The sequence below is a fragment of the Peromyscus leucopus genome, chromosome 8b (genome assembly GCF_004664715.2).
Source record: "Peromyscus leucopus breed LL Stock chromosome 8b, UCI_PerLeu_2.1, whole genome shotgun sequence".
Lineage (NCBI taxonomy): Eukaryota > Metazoa > Chordata > Mammalia > Rodentia > Cricetidae > Peromyscus > Peromyscus leucopus.
Genome location: NC_051086.1, coordinates 84831690 through 84853285, shown reverse-complemented (window position 1 = coordinate 84853285; position 21596 = coordinate 84831690). Strand labels below are relative to the sequence as shown.

The 21596-nt window shown below is 47.5% G+C and overlaps 1 protein-coding gene across 2 annotated transcripts in view; it reads right to left on the bottom strand.

Moving 5' to 3' along the window:
- Window positions 1-12054, bottom strand: part of Pitpnc1 (phosphatidylinositol transfer protein cytoplasmic 1) — a 284159-nt gene extending 272105 nt beyond the window's left edge. Inside the window, exon 1 of one of the 2 annotated variants that reach the window (XM_028865230.2) lies at window positions 11173-12054. In XM_028865230.2, coding sequence (XP_028721063.1) covers window positions 11173-11220 — 48 coding nt within the window. In that variant the 5' untranslated portion in view covers window positions 11221-12054. The remainder of the gene's footprint in view (window positions 1-11172) is intronic. The other variant, XM_028865225.2, reaches the window with a different exon arrangement.
- Between the last annotated feature and the right edge of the window lie 9542 nt (window positions 12055-21596).

Genomic DNA, 21596 nt, shown 5'->3' with positions numbered 1-21596 from the left:
GAGAGAGAGAGAGAGAGAGAGAGAGAGAGAGAGAGAGAGAGAGAAAGAGAGAGAGAGAGAATGAATTTGGGGCCAGGGAGCAATCTTTGGAGATTAGCCATTTAGATTAAGTGCTCGAATAACATTATTATAGGGTGTCATCAAATTACATTTGTTTGGCCACTCTTACTTGGGATGATTCAGTCTAAGAAAGAAACACCACCCTAGGACAGAATGCTGAGGGATTTAAAGGAGCCGGTGATGTGTCTGTGCTTGCGGACAAGTGAAGAGCAGCAGTCACGCTTCGGCAGATCTTAAGAGGAGGAAAGACAAGCACGGCCGTGCTGAGGAGATGGCTCAGTGGGTACAAGCGACGCTTCCTGAGCGAGCTGGAGGCTGTAAGTTCTTATCTCTAGCACCCATCTAAAGAGCTAGCAGAGCATGGGCCTGTGACCTCAGAACTATGAGTGGAAATAGAGGTCACTGGGGTTTGCTGGCTGGCAGATTAGTTCCAAACTGAGTGAGAGACTCTCTCTCAAGGGAATAAGGTAGAGAGAGTGATAAAGGACACTAATGTCCTTCTCTGGCTTCCGTGTGTACACACACACACACACACACACACACACACACACACACACACACACACCCCTGAGCAAGAGGATCGTTGAGTTCAAGGCCAGTCTAGGGAAATCCTAACTCAAAATAAGTAAATAAATAATAAAAAGTTAGGAGAGGTGGAGTGAGTCATGAGATAGTCTGACGAGAACTTCCGTTGGCTGCACGTTTACATACAGGACTTGACTCCCATGCCGTCTAAGAGCGAGTTTTCTGTCGACGTTCTGGGAAATGAAAAAGTGAGTCACTTTAAGACTCGCTGTTGAAGTCTTGGTGAGCTCCGACTTGAGTATTTCTAAGTCAACAAACAGTACTGAAGGATGCTGTTCATGCAGCCAGCCAGGAAGTGGTGGGTGACCCCAGACTCCTTCCTTTGTCATCATTTATAAAGCCAGAGGCCAAGACAGAATGTTCTGGGCTTCTACCCCCACCCCCAACCACACGCATTCTGAGTGATGTGCCCTGCCTAGCTGGGGTGGGACGGGGGGGGGGGGATGTTGGGGGGCTACCATCTAGACAGAAGTGACTTGGACACAGTTTAAATGGCCGAGAAGCCCAGATGTCTGGAGGACCTCTTGCAGACATTACCACCACCAAGAAGAACTGTGTGTGAATACAACTCCTGAGCAGGGGTGCTGGGTTTACTCTGCCTAGGTATCTCTGCAAAGGAGCCATAGCAAGGAAGCTCCGAGGTGCAGTTCCTTCCTCCCCTCACAGTGGCCTCTATCCCCTGTGAGGAGTTGACAGGGTGGCCCTGCTGAATTAGGGCCACAAGTGCAGTATCCCCCAGCCCTGAAGCTGTCCACTTTTCAGTAATAAATGTGTTTCCTTCCCTAGTTCTGACCTACAGCACAGCCATCTGGTTCAAATCTAGCACACACGTTCTTTTCCCCCACACTGTCTCAGAAGACGACATGATCTTCTGGAGCGCTGTCTAGACCCAAAACAGCTATAGGCATTTCCTCGAAATCAGGGACCCACAACTTTCAATTCACTCATAATTTCCAACTCAGACCTTCCTGGTGGTGGAGTTCTCTGAAGTTGGTGCTCAAACATCTCTATGCACATCTTTTTATCTTTTATCTTTTATGTGTGTGTGTGTGTGTGTGTGTGTGTTGTATGTATTAGTGTGTGAATAATAATAATAATAATAATAATAATAATAAGTTCTGAGGATAATCCCAGGGTAAACCTCACCTTCCACCTTGTTTGAGACAGGGAACTTCAGCTGTTTTTCTGCTGCACTGGTCACATGAGCTGGCCCAAGAGCTTCCAGAAAGTCTCCTGGCTGCCTCCAGACACTTTGGTTATGTTTCCAGGTTTTATGAGGGTGCTTGAGATTCAAACTCAGGTCCTGACGCATGGGCGACAAGTGCTTTTGCCCACCCAGCCACCTCCTGAGACCATCCGTTGGACCATATTTAAAAGCTTTACTGGTTTTTACTTCACATAGCAATCCTCTTCTGTCCCTGGTGCAGGATCCTACTCATGGAGGCAAGTACTTGGCTGTGAAGCCACATCCCCAGCCCCAAATCATTGGTTCCAAAATGGTAATGAACTTCTCCAGCGTCCTCTGTTCCCTGAGTGCCCGAAAGGCAGTGATTGTCTCTGCCTCACTTGCAGCGCTGTCCCCAAGCACCAGGCACCCAGCAGGAGGCCAAAAATGTATCTGTGAAATGAATACTTTCATTATGGCTCAAACACCAACCTGCAACTTTTCATAACCATAAATTTTCCAAATCCAACACACAGCTCCTTCTCTCCTCCAATGCAGACAGACTCTCAGTCCAGCTCACTGCCCCATACTCGGCAGGATGGGCCCGCCCTGTCTATATTTGATCCTCTACCCTTGAACATGGCGGGCCTGGGCCAACCAGTGGGTTCTTTTGCAAAAAGAGTCCCAGAAGTCAGTGATAACAAAGTCAAGAGATTAAAACTGGCAGCAGACACTCTCTGTTGGCTTTGAAAGAACCAAGTGCCATATCATAAAAAGGGTGACGTGGCAGGAAATGGACAGTGGCCTCTAGAAGCCAATCTTTAATTGACAACCAGGCAGAAGTAGGGGCCTTAGTTCTCCAGCTGCAAGGAACTTAATTTTGTCACAATCCACATGAGCCTTCCAGAAAGAAGGGAGGAGACAAGAGGGCTTGGAGATGTCATCCCCAGAGACCCTGAGCAGAGGATCTACCAGGCCACACCCTGAAATGTAATTTACAGAGAATCTGGGAAATGATAAATGGCCATCGTGTTTTAACATTTTTATTTAGTGTGTGCATGCTCAAAGTGCATGCTCATATATATACCATGGTGTGCCTGAACTCGGGTCATCAGTCTTGGTAGCAAGTGTCTTTATCTGATCTATCATCATCTTATCAACCCAGGTGTTGTCTTAAGCTAAAGAATTTCCGATAATTCTTTTTTACCTTTTTGGGGGGGCTCGGGGTAGAGTATGGTTTCGGGACAGGGTCTCACTATGTAGCTCCAGCTCTGGTTGTCTTAGAACTTACTCTGTAGACCAAGCTGGCCTCAAACCCAGAGATCTGCCTGCCTCTGCCAGTCCTGGGATTAACGGGGTGTGCCACTGCACCCAGCTTTTTTTACTTTTGAAGATTTATTTTGCCCTAGTGGTAGCACACATCTTTAATGTCAACAGAGGGATTGAGAGGCAGAGGAAGGTGGATCTCTGTGACTGAGAAGCCAGCCTAGTCTACAAAGTGATTCTAGGCCAGCCAAGGCTCTACAGAGAGCCGTCCTGTCTCAAATGTGGCTTGGTGCTGTTTGCTTTGGTTTTGGTTTTCTTCCTAGGTATGTGTCTCTGTGAGTGCACGGCACGTGTGGGCTCGGAGGACAGAAGCAGGCTCCAATCTCCCGTGGCTGGCGTCCCAAACATCAGTGCATTTCCTCCACCCCATGTGGGTGCTGGAAACAGAGGCTCAGTCCTCTGCAAGAACAGCAGACGCTCAACCCCTGTGCCACCTTTCCAGCCTCAACCTCCTTTTAATATAAAAGTATTTTGCATGCTAGACAAGTACTTGACCGACTACACTGTATCCCCAGCCTGAGAGGGCTATCTTAGATGGGCCTGACAAGGACTTGGTTGACTTTCCATTCCAAGGCTCAGTTCTACTGTGTTCTACTTAAACAGTGAGCCGTGGGGGTGGGCCATGCTGACGCCCTGCTTGTGAGAGCTACATGTCCTGTACATTAAAATGTTTCTCCTTTCCAGATGACGGGTGTTGCAGTTTATAACATGCATGACACACTTGAGCCTCATCTGTCTAATAGCCTTCCTCACCTTCCAAAAAATCTCCACTGGGAATCCCACAAAATTCCCAGTTTCCAGGAGGAGTCTGGGAGGCCTGGGGATGTAATCTAGAATTTTCCTTTCCTCTCTCATGGGGCAGAATCTGTCACACCCACAGCCTTCCTGACTTCTTGCTATCTAGTAGGTAAGGTTCAGAACTCAGCCTTTTTACCCCCAAAGGGGGCTAGAAATGTTTTCTACTTTTCAAAAAGGTTTTCAGAGTTGCCTCAACTATCCAAACCTCTAGCCAATAGAAAACAGGACAACATCCAGGCTGCCAGTCAGGGAACCTGGCCTTCACTCTCATCCAAAGTCTGGATGTACTTTTCCAATGATTACTGCTACTGGAAAACACATTGCCAGGTGTGGTGGCACACACATTAATCTCAGCACACAGGAAGGAAGGGGGATGGATCTCTGTGAGTTCAAGGCCAGTCTGATCTACATAGTGAGTTCCAAGCCAGCTAAGACTACATAGTAAAACCTTATGTCAAAACTAAACAAACAAAATATTGATGGCTTGATACTATGTACACACACACACACACACACACACACACACACACACACACACACACACACAAAGCATTCTTCTGTTCCCTGAAATAAGTTCCACTCACTACCCTTTGATCATCAATTAATACAATCCGATGCAGTTTCTGAGACTACTTCTTAGAACCTTAGGGGTGGGGCTGGAGAGATGCTCAGAGGTGAAGAGACCCCACCTTTGGATCCCAGCACCCACATGGTGGCTCACAACCACCTATAACACTAGTTCCGGGGATCCAACCCCCTCTTCTGGCCTCCATGGTCACTCCACTCATGTGTTAGACACACACACAGGCAGGAAAATATTCATACAAATAAAATGAAAATAAATAAGTCTTTAAAAAAAAAAGAATCTTAGGGCTGAGGGCAGAGTACCTACCTGCCTAGCATGCCCAAGACCCTGGGTTTGAGACCCTAACAACCATCTCCGACTAGTAGCTTACTATCTCTCTATCAAATGTGACAGCCAATAACCAACCTACTACATTTCAACTCCATTTTTATCTCTTCAAGGTCCAGAATCTGTTCCCAATGACAGGTGTCCCCTTAAATGACAGGGGAAGGTGCAGTGGCGCTTTCCGCATAAAGTCAACTTCCCGGCCCCGCCGGGAGCCTGCATCTGTTCCTCGTCTCTTCCATTAGTAGTGAGAGCTTACACTTATCCATTAACCCTCCATGCCACTCAGGAGCGAGTCCAGAGCTCTGCATGAAAGCAGGGTGGCTTCGGGAACACCGTCCACTGTCTGTGAGTGACATTGGCAAAGGAAGCCGCTTAGATCACTTGGAAATCAGACTTGTGGTCCTAGCCTGGGTCCTCTCAACTGGGAACAATCAGAAAACTTAAAAGATTAAAAAAAAAAAAAAAAAAAAAAGGATGTGTTCCATCCTCTGAGGAGTCTTTAGCCTTCGAAGTCTAGGGTACCACTTTGTACACTACACAAAGCAGATGACAGCATCAGCCTTCAAACCCTTTCCTTCAGAGGTCTGCAGGGTGCTTGCAGACGCACTCTGTCAGTTTCCAGTGGAGAGGGAGGAGGAGAGAGAGGAGCTGACCTGCAACCTAGCATCTCCATCTGCACCCTTGGGCGGGGGGCACACCCAGCTCCCAAGTCTGTTCTCAGAAACATCGGTAGGGGAGCTCTCCTGGGGCTAGAGGATGCTGGGTAGAGGCTGGCTGTCCACCAGAGCAGAGCACAGAATGACATCCTGTGTGCTCGGCTGTCACTCTCCCTTTTTCTATCTGCCTCTTTCCTTGATGAGGAGACAAGATGTTTCTGTTTTTCTTCGTTGTGCAGCAAATCCCTAAAGACCACAAATAAATGCCTACCTGAACACTCATTAATGTGAGGGCAGCCAGGATTATTTTTTTTTTTAAAGAAAAATAGTTTTAAATAGTTTATTGTTTTATTTTAAAAGCAAAAACTAAGATACCTACCTTACATTCTCTTAGGATGGGCTTATTCTCTGAGGGATACTTATCTTTTTTTTTTTTTCAAGTTGTGTGTGTGTGTGTGTGTGTGTGTGTGTGTGTGTGTGTGTAGCCTTGGCTGTCCTGGAACTCACTCTATAGACCAGGCTGGCCTTGAACTCACAGAGATTCACCTGTCTCTGCCTCCCAAGTGCTGGGATTAAAGGCGTGTGCCCAGCAATACTTATCTTTTTATTTGCTTATTTATTCATTTATTTATTTAGACAGTCTCACCAAGTAGTCCAGGCTGAAATGAACTTTTTTTTTTAATGTGTATTGAGTTTTTTGCCACATGTATGTATGCATGTATATGACCTGTGTGTCTGGTGCCCTCGGAGGCTAGTGGAAGGCATTGATGGATGTCATGGTATTGGAGTTATAGATGATTGTGAGAAACCATATGGGTGCTGGGAATGAAACCTGACTCCTCTGTAGAGCAACAAGTGCTCTTAACTGCTCTTAACTGCTGAGCCATCTCTCAGGTCCATGGCCTGGAACTCTTAATTCTCCAGTCTCAGTCTGCCTGTTGCTAGGATTATAGGCATGCACCATCACACTGAGGTAATGGTTTTTGTTTGTTTGTTTGTTGTTTTTAGGTGCTAGGGACTTATCATAGGGCTTCATGAATGCCAAGCAAACACTCTTCCGCCCTAGACACACTTCCAGTAGGTTCTAAAAGGGACTATACTTCTGTGTCCCCTGGGTAGATACAAGGTCTGAGTCTCCAAGCTACCTTCAACTAGGGAAGGCCCCGTGTACGTGTTATATAGCTACATGGGGCTTGGGGATAACATACGCTAGCAACAGAGAGAGAGAGAGAGAGAGAGAGAGAGAGAGAGAGAGAGAGAGACCGCAGCCCTTATGGCCTCCAGTGAAAAACATTCATACCAGAAATCAGCAGCCTTGTTCCAACCCCAATCCCACCTTAGCAAAGAGACAGGCAACTGGATGAGCCCTCTACAGGCCTGGAGTCATCTGGGAAACCAAATGGCATGGCTACAGAGGCCGCTAAGACGTAGCACTTCCAAGTCTAAAATTCCAGAATCTAGATGATTTAGATGAAGACATCTTCCTCATTACAGCAGCTGTCAGCCCCACCCCGACTCTAGTCAATAACTTCCCACCAGGCTTACGTTTAGTTCAAAGATGGCTGCATTTAACGCCAGTGAAGTTTTTTTGTTTGGTTTGTTTTGGGGGTTTGTTTTTTTGTCCTGGTTTTGTCTCATCCAGTAAAGGTACTTTGCCACCAAGCCTGGTGACCTGAGCTCTATTCCCAGGACCCACTTGGGATAAGGAGAGAACCCACTCTTACAAGTTATCCTAACCTCCAAGCATACACATGCACAAATAAATAAATGTAATTTTTGCTTGATCATGGAGGGCTAGGGAGAGTTCTGTCAGTCATGTGGTGAAGTGCTGAGTCCAATCTCCACACCCTTGGTGGGGGAGGAGGAAGAGGAGGAGGAAAAGGACAACATGGTGACTTGCTTGTAATCCCAACACTGGGGAGGCAGATCGCTGGGGCTCGCTGGCCTGCCAGCCTAGCTGACTTGGCAAGTGGTTCTAGGCCAGTGAAAGGGGCCTAGACAAAAAATAAATAAAAGATGAGCTGAGGTCTGAGGAAGGACACCCAAGGTTGTCCTCTGGCTTCAACATGCATACCACCAGCACATACACAATCACAATGAATCCATGGAATCTTACTTCCTAAATTCCTTATTCTGGATCTCTCTCTCTCTCTCTCTCTCTCTCTCTCTCTCTCTCTCTCTCTCTCTCTCTCTCTCTGTGTGTGTGTGTGTGTGTGTGTGTGTGTGTGTGTGTGTGTGTGTGTGTAAAACACTGGGGACAAGCCCAGGGTTTCAATCTTGCTAGGCCAGCTTTCTCCCACTGAAATACACATAAACACACCATTAACCCTGCTCTAGACTGGAGCTCAGCTTTGTTTTCACAGTCTCTCAGAGCTGTTCTCTTTCCTGGAACTGAGGAACATTTTATGTGTTAAAACAAGACTGGACCGGGAGTAGAAGTCAATACTATCTGTAACATTTCAACGGCCCCAGGTTTTTTATTTCGATGAGAGTGCTGACTTTATGTTTTCAAGAAATGATTTTCCTTTTCCTGGATTAAACACTGCAGAGAGCAGGGTAAGGAAAAACAAATAATGACATTACCAGCGTGTTCCTCCTCAATCTGCTATTAACTAGTGGTGTGGCCAGGAACAACAGCATTTAACCTTTCTTTTTGGTGGGGGGGGAGCAAGGACAGAGGTTCATCACTGACTTCAAACTTATTATACAGCTGAGGATGACTTTAAACTCTCCAAACTCTCCCCAGTCTCTTTGCCTCCGTCTCCCAAGTGCTGGGGTTACTAGCCCCAGCCACAACACCTATACCTGGTAACCCCTAACTCCCCACCAGCAGCCTGAGGTCAAGTGGGGTCAGGGGATAAGGAAAGGGGACAAAGACTAGACACTGACTCTCCAAATCCCAGGCATTTGCTTTCCTTGGCAAAACCACAGCTTGTGCAGCTAATGAACAGCTGAAGTTAATCGGGAACAAGCCGCGGAAGGTCCACACAGGTTGCATCAAGTCCAAAGGAGCCAGAAGTTGAAGCCACAGTTCAGTTACCAGAGTATTTCGTTTGCAGTAAGCCATCTTCTGCGGCCAGCCAGACACTCAAGTTCCTTCGCAGTGCTGAGTGTGAAGGCCAGCGGGGCACCACCATGGGATGGTGGAGACTGTGGGCGCTCCCCAGTTTGGACTCTTAAGTGTCTGCCATCTGGCCAGCTAAGTCTACTTTCCTTACCCATCAAGTGATTTATTTGGTTAATCTGAATTCTTTCTGTTTGAGACTTCCTATCTAAACTGCCCCCATTTACATCTCTGACAAAATAGAGAACAATTCCACACCGTGACCTCAGGCTAGGAATGTAGCTCAGAGGCAGGATGCCTGCCTGCCATACTCAGGTTTGTTTTCAATCCCCAGTACTGCAAAGAGAATAAAATAAAATAAAAAAGTTTAAGAAATCAAAATATGACCTCACAGAAACTGAACCATATTTACTTTAGTCTAAATGAGCTACACGTGAAATAATTTATAATTATCCTACAGGTAGTCTAGCTTACTTGGCTGGTTAAGGGCATCCTAGCCAGGTGTGGCAGTGCATGCCTTTAATCCAGCACTTGAGAAGCTGAGTCAGGTGACTCTCTGAGTCTTGAGGCCAGGCTAATCTACAGAGGAACACTGTCTCAAGGAAGGAAGGGAGGGAAGGAAGGAGAAAGGGAGGAAGGAAAGAAGGAAGAAAAGGCCATCCACCTATGCCACTCAATTGTAAACAAACAAATGTGGGAGAAAAGGCTCTGCCCAAGTGCTTAAGAAAACACCAGAAGAATGCCAACCAAGATAAAGAGATGCACGTTAGCAGGAAAGAAAGTCTGGGTGGGGATGCCATACATCTCTAATCCCAGCAGACACAGATCTCTGGGAGTTTGAGGCCAGTCTGGTCTAGACAGTGAGTTCCATAAAAGAAGATTCTAGAACTGATTCTTTTCTTGATTATCTCTGACAGTCTGAATATTTCACAAAATATCATCATTGCCTGAGAACCCACACTCCAGAGTCATTGCAGGAGACTGAGTGGAAGCATGCATACACCTCCAAGTTGTCGCCCTGGTCCTGTTCACCAGCTCCGGAGGTGGAAGACAGCCTGTCCACCCAACACCAGCACCAGGGAGGGAGGGAGTGTGTGTGTGTGTGTGTGTGTGTGTGTGTGTGTGTGTTCAATCCCATTCATTTGCCTTTCTTCATTCTCCACAAAGCTGTATGCTGCTCCTCCATTAATAAGGTTAGGAGGCACCCAACCACCCGGCTTCCACCATTTAAAACCCAGCTCAAAAGGCTGCCACTCCTGAAATGCATGCAAACTCCAAAGCTTGTTGATAAGGCTGGGGGCGGGGGCATGGCTGAGCTCTCCCTCTTTGGCAGCCAGGGTCCAGTGTCGTTTTGTAAACTTCAGGCTACTTTGATCTTGCCTTGGATTGTCCTAGGGTCTCACCTTAACACTGGCGCCAGATGCTAAAGGAAGATTGGTTCTCCCCTCCCCCCGCCCCCCCACTGCCATGCCTCTGGGAGCCAGCCGTAGCCTGAGTAACACAAAAGCACAAGGCTCTTTCACAAAGTAGTGAGTGGATCACATGTCTGATAGATTAAATGCACCGGATTTAAATACAAATACGTTGTGGATCGCTGATTTCATTTGTTGCCACACCAACCCACACGAGTCTGTTTCAAATTGCCTTGATTGGCTTCATGTTCTCGCTGTGAGTCCCTGGACAGACTCAAAGCATTTGTGAAATATCCAAAAAGGTGGAGAGGAGAAAGGGGAACGAAAGGGAAGCCCGGGCCAGAGTGACCCTTACTGAGTCACCGTTTCCTGAATGGCGGAGCTCGCTATTGCGGGGGGAGGGGGGGCCGAGGGGGGGGGATCAGAAGAATGCAAGCTGACCTGCGCGCCGAGGCCGAGCCCTTGAGCGGAGAGCCCCCCACCCTGTAGCCCGGACACCCAGAGCCTGGCCCAGCGTGCTGGAGCGCCCTCCTGTGGCCACGCCACAAGCCCCACCACTGGGGCTCTTCCTCCGACCACGCTCCCCGCCGTGGAAGGAACGAGACACGCAGAAAGTTTCCGAGCCAGGCGGTCAGCAAAGGACAAGCCAGGTCCCGGAGGGAGCCTGGATGCTTCGGCTGGGCAGGAGCCAGCGCCCAGACCCGGGGCGACAAGAAATCGGGGGTCTAGACGGATTTCTCCTGGCCTCCGACGTGCCCCCGGGCGGGACTCTGGTCTGCAGATCCCACCCGCGCGGGATTTGTCCCTGCAAGCCTACCTTGTAAAAGGGGCATGGGGCAATAGGTACCACCACGGCTGCAAAGCATGCTTGGGCTCTTGTTGGACTCTCTCTGTGCATTTGCTTAATTGGAGGGAGGGGGCGCAGCAGCTCCCTGTGACGCATTGTGGTCCTCAGTAATCTGATTCTAGATGTCCCTGAAGAGCCCACCTGGACTCCCCTACCTCACCCCCACGCCACCTTTCCCCCGTCGGGATGATGAGTAGAAACAGCGAATACCCTGCCTCCTCCCCTCCAGCCTCTAGGTTTGGGCGCCAGGGTAGCACCCGGATTTCCCAGCCGCACGCAGTGGACCCGCCGGCCGAGTGGTGGCGGCTGGAGACCAGGGGCGGGCGAGGCCCGGCGCGGTGCCTACCTCGTCCACGGTGAGCGGCATACAGATTCGGTACTCCTTCAGCAGCATGGTCCTGCCGGCCGCGGACCGCGGGGAAGAAGGGGGCGTCCCAACAGAAGAGCAAGGTTGGCGCCCAGCGGAAGGCAAGGGCACTGGGAGCCGGCAGGCGAAGCAGTCCCGGCGGTGCGCTCAGCTCCTGGCTGCCTCCGGTCCGCCCCGGAGCATGTCAAGCTTCGAATCCCGGTGTCTGTGACTCCCCCGCCTCCTTCCTCGAGGAGATCAGCCCTCCCGGTATTGCAAAGTCAGGGACTGAGGGAGGGAGACCCGCGGGAGACAGCTCCGATCGACAGCCCCGGGCTGGTAGGCGCGGCCACCAGATCAGGACATGCCCGGCAGCGGGCAAGAGAAAAGGGGGAAAGATTTCCACAAATTCAAACAAATGCACAAAAGTCACCCTCTCGATCCTCGTCCGAAAGCAGAGCTGAACCTTGCGAGCCCCCTTTTCCTCCGACCCGTCTACCCTGGGCTAATGTCACCAGGAACACATTGCCGCGGGAGCCGGCGATGCTGACTTTCCAAACAAAGGCTCGCTGGTCTCCTCTCCCCGGGCGGTAAACAAGATTTCCTGCTCTTTTTTAGGGCTAGTCCCCGAGTCTCTTCAGAGCTCAGCTGGGAAAGAAAAGGGAAGCCGTGGCCGCCAGGGCTCTCCCCTGCTCTGGGCCCCGGGTGTCTCCAACCTCGGAGGGTGGCTGCCAGCGCCTTGCGCGCGTCCCCTCCCCCGAGTCCCTCGGCTCTGCGAGCGCCGTGCGTGCCCGTGAGTTTGCAGCTACCTCGCCGCGTCTGGAGAGACCGCGCGGAGCTGCAGTGTGCCTGGGGCCGGGAGGTGGGTGCGGGAGGAGCGAGCGAGACCAGGCTGACATCAGCAGCGGCCGCGGCGGGGAGGGTAGCCCCATCCGGCCAATGGGGAAATGGCAAAGAATGTGGAGGATTTAAACAAAACAGCATGTCTCTCCTTGTCTGCTGCCAGACGCCAGGGCTGTCCCGGAACCCAGAGCAGCGAGCGCCAGGGAGGATCGCAAAGAGGGGCTATCCTGGACCCCTAAAACACTGAGATCTGTTTTCAAATGTACCCGGGGTGCCACAGGGCTCTCTGCTTAGTTGCTCTGGAAACGCTCTGTTTCCAAAGTGCACAAGTGTCGCTTGACTTTGGGGGCCGGGGTGGGGGGTGTCTTTACAAATGCCCATTGCGAACGTTTTTCTCTCTGACAGGGTAACAAGGCCTGAGCAAGAGAAGTGATAGTTTTGAGAATGTGTTTTTCTAACATATTCTCGAGACGGAATCATCCAGCAGTGTGGGTGAAAACAAAGTACACACACACACACACACACACAGAGAGAGAGAGAGAGAGAGAGAGAGAGAGAGAGAGAGAGAGAGAGAGAGAGAGAGAGAGAGAGAGAGAGAGAGGAGAGAGAGAGAGAGACTGTCATCGGCTGTTACTACCTCTTGCACTCGGGCTCTGCAAACCTACTGCAGGCTTCCCAGAGCAGAAAGAATGGGTTTTCGTGTCAGCACTCCTAAGTTCAAAAAGTCACAGTGAAATGTCAATAAAAATGCCTTGGGTGTTGGCATTTCATCCATATTAAACAGATCTCTCATTTTAACCACAAGAAGCACATTCTTTAGTTACTCAGGAAGCAGCATGTAACTGCTGAAGTCTGGTTTTCATTTGTCTGGTATTCATTTTTTTTAAGCTTGTTTTTCTAAAAATGAAAAAAAAAAAGCTGCATCCGTTGCCCATAGGAGAATAATCTGTGAGCATCGCTGGTTCTTGAATATATATTCCTAGATATGTATATGTGTGTGTGTGCTTGTGAGATGCGGTGACCCACATCTACTCAAAGAGCTTACATTGGGCAATGTAGACTAGGCAGGCCTCAATGATATAGTATTTTTTAAATTATAATCAATAAGTCACTAAGCAATGTAATAAGAATAGGCTGTGGCTAAAGTTGTCCAGATGGCCCAACTGAGTTTAGAGTTCAGGGAATGTGATCCAGCCTGCTAGGATCTAGCTTATATTTTGGTTAAAAAAAATAATATTTTCTAGATAAATGCTTTCCAAAGTTGGCTCAGAAATACTTACAGCAGCTAATTAAAGCTGAACCAAATTCCTTGAGGTAGAGAATTTGTTTTTGTTTTTGTTTTTTTTAGGATGGGATTTCTCTGGGTAGTCCTGGCTGTCCCAGAACTCACTCTATAAGCCATGCTGGCTTCAGAACTCAGAGATCTACCTGCCTCTGTCTCCCAAGTGCTGGAATTAAAGGCGTGTGCCATCACTACCCTTCGAGGTAGAGAATTTAAATCTGACACTGTAGTGTTGAAGAATCACACAATGGAAGCCTGTGAGACCAAAAAACAAAAACAAACAAAAAAAAATCAAGCTGTTTTCCTTTTTCTTTCTTTTTTTCCCCCTCTTAGTGGAGTGGCACTTAATCACTTTTGAGGTGGCATATTCTTCATAGATCCTCCCATGTATTTTAAATTATCTCTAGACTGCTTATACTATCTAATGCAATGTACATAGTATGTAAATAGTTGTTATACTGCATTGTTCAGAGAATAAGGACGAGGGAAACATCTGCATGTGTTCAGTACAGCAGTGTTTTCTGTGTATTTCTGATCCGGGGTGGGGGCGAATCAACAGGCAAGGTACTCCCAGGCATGGCTGGCTGACTATTCTCTCCCATCTCCTTCAAGGTGAGATGTGGTGGATTCTCCTTTCCCTTTTACTCAGATTCTTTATTGTCTAGTCACACTAACAATGTGCAAGCACAGCGCTAATGCTAGCACCTTGAAAGCCTTTTGGTAACGGCAGGAGGGTCCAGGCTCTGAGGCTGTCTCTCCCACGTCAGCCCACTAGTATTTCCTAATCCTGATGGCTGCTTTGATCCTTCTGCTCATCCCATTGCTTTCTCAGAGAATCCTTCATGCCATCCCAGGCCTTGTGACATCATTTTAAAGGCAAGCATTGACTATCTTTGTGTAATGGAAAGTGATGCTGATGGCAATATGCTGAACTGGTTAGGACACAATACCAGAGTCGACTGTATTAACATAACACTACAAGAAACATATGGGGACATATGGACTAGACAGGGAACGAAGAAGAGAGGAGGAATATAAACAATCTGGGCAGAAATTAGGGCTGGCTAGTATTCATTACTATGGTTCTTGCTCTGGGGTTAGGAAAAGTTCATTCATAACTCATTTAGTTTAGGGGAGGAGAGTGCCATCTACTGTTCAAGGGTGATTGCTTGCAAATGTTTCAAGTCCTGCCTTCACCAGCAATTGCGTGACAAGAACTGTATCTTTTCTGGTTTTGTTTTTGTTTTTGTTTTTTGAGACAGGGTTTCTCTGTAGCCGTGGCTGTCCTGAAATTCGTTCTGAAGACCAGAATGAACTTGAACGCAGAGATCCACCTGCCTCTGCCTCTGCCTCTGCCTCCCGAGTGCTGGGATTGAAGGCGTGCGACACCATTCTCGGCCATACCTTTGTTTCGCTTAAGGGTAATGATGGGTGACACTGTCATGGCAGTGGTTGGTAAGAAGGTTCCATTAATGATGGGAAATCTGCAGTTATCAGTCATCACATATAAAAATGAGTGTAGGGCACAGAGGAAGCAAAGATAGCACATGTATTGACTTGAGACAGACAATACTTCATTGTAGGAGTCACTGCAAGATATTTAACAGCGTTCTTGGTTTCACTTATTAAATGTGCCAACCCTCCCCAAGCAGCATTTGGCTGTGTTGGGGTGGGGGTGATGGGGAATCAGGGTAAGATTCATCAGTCATATGCCAATGTCTAGCTGCTCCAAGGTTCATTGAGACTGACTTTCAGCTTGTCCAAATAGAACTGGGAGGGGGTGGGGCTGGGGGAGCTGGGGTGTAATTCAATAGAATACTCATGTTCAAAGCCCTGGGTTCTTCTAGCTCTGCAATGGGAAGGAGAAAGGATTGAAGGAAGTAGATAATTTTTACAAAAAAATAGGCCTTATGGACCGGAGAGATGATGCAGTGGTGAAGAGCATTTGCTGCTCTTCTAGAAGGTGCCAGTTCATGTCAAGAGCCCTGCAGCCTGGTCTCGGATCAGCACATGAATGCCTGTCCAGTGGATCTCCTCCAGGGAGGCAAAGCCGGTGGGGATGGTCTCTCGCTTGGCAAGGACCAGTGGACCACAGGGCAGCGCAGGACTTTGCTCAATGCATGCAGCTTGCAGGCTCTTTTCGATCTCGTTAGATTGCTGATTCCATTGATGGTTTTGAACTTCACTTCATCACTCACGCATGCAACAGCTGTAATTTCCCCCAGAAATTCTGTTCTTTCTTGAATATTTTCCCCTTAACATCAGCAGGGGGCTAATGCTTCTCAAATTTCTTATCTAGAATTACTACAACTCCTAATCCTGGGAACTTTTCTGACTCAATTGAGGCAGTTAAAATTAACAGGTCTTGCTTTCATAATTGTCCTAAGGAAAAGGTAGACAACGGGGGGGGGGGGGGGTGATGATGGTGGTGCACGCCTGTAATCCCGGCACTCAGGAGGCAGAGGCAGGCGGATCTCTGTGAGTTCGAGGCCAGCCTGGGCTACAGAGTGAGTTCCAGGACAGGCACCAAAGCTACACAGAGAAACCCTGTCTCAAAAAACCAAAAAAGAAAAAAAAAAAAGGAAAAGAAAAGGTAGACAGAACCACCTTGTGGAGAAAGAGACTCAGTGAATGGTAGGAAGTAATAGGTACATATGAGAAAACAACACTTAGAACATTAACCATGTCTCAGTTCTGGAAGGGAAAGTAAGGCATACAGAGAATAGGAAAAAAAAAGCCTCAGGAATACACATAGTGCCAACTGTTTAGGGAAACTTCCCTGGACGCCAAGCATATAGAATCAATGGTAGGATCTGGTATGATCCAATGGGGGAAAATACAAAATATAGGATGGATAGATCCATCTTTACCATACACAGGAATTTATATTGGTGGAAGAAGTACAGTATAGTGGGATGGGAAGAGTGCCTTACCAAAGTCTGCCTTCTACAGAGAGACTGAGACATGGGACCTCTTGTAGAAAAGGGAACTGTATGAAAGCATATGTTACAGACATGAAAGAATTGTCTGGGTTTGAATATTGTTGTCCTTAAAGCATTGTACCCATGTCTATTACTTTTTAACTTTGTAACCACAAGTGCTGCCAGCTGACATGAGTGATGCAGAGCAGGATGTGTCTGGCTTGATACTTAGTTAAGCCTGCAAAAAATGCTGAACTCTGTGTCTAGAATAAGGTTATGTAGGGGGTGGGAAAGTGTATTTGGGGAAGTATAAAGGGGAACAATTGGGCTTTTATAATGATCACACCCCTTCCCTGTTTCAGGACCTGAACCCTAACTGAGGCTGGACCCAGGCAAGTTCAGTTCTTAGCCCCTACATCAGGCAGCTCCCAACTGTCTGTATCTCCAGTTGCAGGGCATCTAAATTCTCTTCTGGCCTCTGAGGACATACAAACACTCATGGAAAAGATATATATATATCCATAATAATAATTTTTTTTTAATTTATTTATTATGTATACAGTATTCTGCTTGCATGTGTCCCTGCAGGCCAGAAGAGGGCACCAGATCTCATTATAAGTGGCTGTGAGCCACCATGTGGTTGCTAGGAATTGAATTCAGGACCTCTGGAAGAGCAGTCGGTGCTCTTAACCTCTGAGCCATCTCACCAGCCCCCATAATAATAATTTTTTTTTTAAATCTTCCTGGGAGTAATGGTGAACACCTTTAATCCCAGCACGGGAGGCAGAGGCAGGAGGATCTTTGTGAATTCAAGGCATTGTCTATATAGCAAGGTCCAGTTCAGCCAGAGGTACACGGTGAGACCCTGTCCCAAAAATAAATAAATAAATAAATAAATAAATAAATAAATAAATAATGAAAAAGAGGATAGCTCTGTTGTCGTTGCCATTTTATTTTGTATTACCAAAGTAACCCTGGGTGGTGGCGGCGGCGGCGGCGGCGGCGGCGGCGGCAGCACACGCCTTTAATCCCAGAATTTGGGAGGCAGAGCCAGGTGGATCTCTGTGAGTTTGAGGCCAAGCCTGGTCTACAGTGAGAGATCCAGGACAGGCACCAAAACTACACAGAGAAACCCTTGGGGGGGGGGGATTCCAACCAAAGTAACCCTTGATAAAGGCCCCTCTGCTTATAACCTCACCCTTGATGATTTTTCCACTGTAAAGATACTGTTTTCTTTTTCTTTCCATGCCTGATTCAATCCTTCAGCCCAGCTCATGCTCAGGAAGATGCATTAAGACCCATCTCCTCAAACAGAGAGTATTTACATCTCTAATGTAGAAGCCCTCTTAGCAGTGTGTGTGGCCACCCGTTCATGGTGGGAGGAGGCACATGTGTGCACATGCTCATGCATGAGGAGGCCAGGGCTTGACCTTGGGTGTAGTTCTTTAGGAGTGGTCCAGCTTGTTTTTTGAGGCAGAGTCTCTCTCACTGGGACCTAGTGCTCACTGCCTAGACTAGGTTAGACTAAGTTAGCTAGCCAGAGAGCTCCAGGGAGCTGTCTCTATCTTCTTGCATTGAGATTACAAACCCAAGCTGCCACACCAGCACGTGGGTTCTGAGGATCAACTTTCTGAGGATCATGCTTTCTCAGAAAACACTTTACTAACTTTCTTATCTCTCAGCCCCTCTCTGACCTATTTATTCAATTTTTTTCCTTCAGTGCCCAGGCCTTACAAGGTAAGGGCTTAATCACTGAGCTATGACCCTACCCCAAAATCATTTAAATATTTTTCAAATGAGGAACTCTTTTTTTTTTCTTTTCTTTTCTTTTTCTTTTCTTCCAAGACAGGGTTTCTCTATGTAGCCCTGGCTGTCCTGGAACTCACTCTGTAGACCAGGCTGTCCTGGAACTCACTCTGTAGACCAGGCTGTCCTGGAATTCACTTTGTAGACCAGGCTGTCCTGGAACTCACTCTATAGACCAGGCTGTCCTGGAACTCACTCTGTAGACCAGGCTGGCCTCCCAGCTGGATTAGAGGTGTGTGCCACCACTGCCCGGCTACATCTTTGTTTTATTAAAATAGTAATTGCTTGGCTCCAACAACTGAGGAGAATATAAAGTACAGCTGTGTGTTTATACAGATCTGAGGCCCTGGGCTCCCTTTTGTTTGTCACTAAGCAAATGCTAAACCCTTTCTTAATAAAAACACAGAGCTGGAGGGACGGCTCAGCAATTAAGAACACTGGCTGTTGCCAGGCGGTGGTGGTGAACACCTTTGATCCCAGCACTCGGGAGAGGCAGGCGGATCTCTGTGAGTTCGAGGCCAGCCTGGTCTACAGAGTGAGTTCCAGGACAGCCTGGTCTACAGAGTGAGTTCCAGGACAGTCAGAGCTACACAGAGAAACCCTGTCTCAAAAAAGCAAAAAAAAAAAGAACAGTTCCAGGGGATCCAACACCCACCCTCCTTAGGCCTTAGTGGGCATCAGGCAAACCTAGTGCATAGACACATCCAGAAAAACCCCCACAACACCTAAGTAACAACAATAAAAGACCATGGACAGCCGGGTGGTGGAGGCACACACCTTTAATCCCAGCACTCAGGAGAAAGAGTATAGCTAGAGTTTTCCTGCTTTGCCCACAGTCAGGACAAATCTCTCTCACCGGCCAGTCCCACAGCCGCTCAGACCCAACCAAGTAAACACAGAGACTTATATTGCTTACAAACTGTATGGCCATGACAGTCTTCTTGCTAACTGTTCTTATAGCTTAAATTAATCCATTTCCATAAATCTATACCTTGCCACATGGCTCGTAGCTTACTGGCATCTTCACATGCTGCTTGTCATGGTGGCGGCTGGCAGTGTCTCTCTGCCTCAGCCTTCCAATTCCCAGAATTCTCCTCTCTCCTTGTCCCACCTACTTCCTGCCTGGCACTGGCCAATCAGTGTTTTATTTATTGACCAATCAGAGCAATTTGACATACAGACCATCCCACAACTATATATATATATATATATATATATATATATGCATACACACACACACACACACACACACACACACACACACACACACACACACAGTGCACGTCTGGGATGAATCCAGTCAGACCAGTGCTGACATCTCAGCTCTGTCCCCTTGCAAGCTGGGTCCTTGGAGAAGTCACATCCCTTCCATCTGTACACCAAGCCCCAAGCCCCAGAGTGACCACACCTGGAGTCAGGGTATTAATGAGGTCAGGAGGGCGGGGTGCCATTCAATAGGATTGGTGCCCTATGTGAAGAGGGAGAATTCCTCCTCTCTCCCTCTTGCTTCCTGTCTGTGTGTCTGTTTGTTTGTCTGTCTGTCTCTCTCTGTATCTCTGTCTCTCTGTCTCTCTCTCTGTCTCTCTGTCTCTGTCTCTCTCTGTCTCTCTCTGTCTCTCTCTCTCTCTCTCTCTCTCTCTCTCTCTCTCTCTCTCTCTCTCTCTCGTTTTCCTTTCGGGCTATTGCAAAAACTTTGCAACTAGTCTCCCAACTTCTGCCCAAACTTAGTGAGCACACAGCATCCAGTGTGTGTGTGTGTGTGTGAAAGAGACGTGCACTCTGTGTGTGTGTGTGTGTGTGTGTGTGTGTGTGTGTGTGTGTGATCAGTGTGCTCGGAATGGAATCCATGAATACTAAAAAATCATTCTACCACTGAGCCATACCCCACCTCCCGGCTGACTCATTCTGTGTGTTTGTTCTCAAGTGTTCCTGCGTGCATGTATGCTCCTACCGGATGCTCCTACAGGTGATTCTCATACCACTCATTTGTCTCAGATTCCACTGGCTCCCCATCTCACTAGAGCTGCAATCAATCTAGGAGCTAGAGAGATGTCTCAACAGGTAAGACCACTTGCTCCAGCAGAGGACCTGAATTCAATGACAGTAGCCACATTACAGGGGATCTGGTATCCTTTTCTGGCCTTCTTCTTCTTCTTCTTCTTTTTTTTTTTAAAGATTTATTTATTTATTATGTATACAGTATTCTGCCTGCAGACCAGAAGAGGGCATCAGATCTCATTACAGATGGTTGTGAGCCACCATGTGGTTGCTGGGAATTGAACTCAGAACGTTTGGAAGAGCAGCCAGTGCTCTTAACCACTGAGCCATCTCTCCAGCCCCTTTTCTGGCATTCTTGGGCACCAGGAATGCACATGGTGCACATACATACATGCAGACAAAAAAACAAAAAACAACAAAAAAACTCATATTTATATATTAAAAAACAAACAAATTTTTTTTCAACCTCTAGCTCCTTTGTTCTTCTGTTGTCAACAGCAAACCTTTGTGATGTCTGAGGAGCCAACAGAATACACCTGTCACAGTCCAACTTTTTTTTCTTTAAGTTTTTCAAGACAAGGTTTCTCTATGTATCTTTGGCTGTCCTGGAACCCCCTCTGTAGATCAGTGGCCTAGAACTCAGAGATCCGCCTGCCTCTGCCTCCTGAGTGCTGGGATTAAGGGCATGCGCCACCACTGCCCAGCTCAGTCCCAACTTTTACAGTTAGAATTCTTGTGCATGGGTGTAACTATATCACAACTTCGTGGTTTCTTTTTGTAGCTGCTGTCATGCTGGGGACTGATCTAGGGCCTTCTGCCTGCAGAGATTCTACCACTGAGCTACATCCCTAGCCTTCTTTATTTTCTACTGTAGACATGTTTTAGCCCACATGTGCATGTGTGTGTGTGTGTGTGTGTATATGCATATATATATATGTTGTGGGATGGTCTGTATGTCAAATTGCTCTGATTGGTCAATAAATAAAACACTGATTGGCCAGTGCCAGGCAGGAAGTAGGTGGGACAAGGAGAGAGGAGAATTCTGGGAATCGGAAGGCTGAGGCAGAGAGACACTGCCAGCCGCCACCATGACAAGCAGCATGTGAAGATGCCAGTAAGCTACGAGCCACGTGGCAAGGTATAGATTTATGGAAATGGATTAATTTAAGCTATAAGAACAGTTAGCAAGAAGCCTGCCATGGCCATACAGTTTGTAAGCAATATAAGTCTCTGTGTTTACTTGGTTGGGTCTGAGCGGCTGTGGGACTGGCAGGTGACAAAGACTTGTCCTGACTGTGGGCAAGGCAGGAAAACTCTAGCAACAATATATACTTCTACATATGTGTATACACACACACACACACACACACACACACACACACACGCACACGCACACGCACACGCACATACACACATATATATATATTATCAAATCCAGGGCCTTATATATGCAAGGTAAGCATTATTTCACTGAGCTACATCTCCAACATTAGGCTGTATATTTTCAAATATTTTTCTCTCTCTGCATAGTGTATATGTATGAGATATGTGCCACCATGCATAGCCAGTGTTGG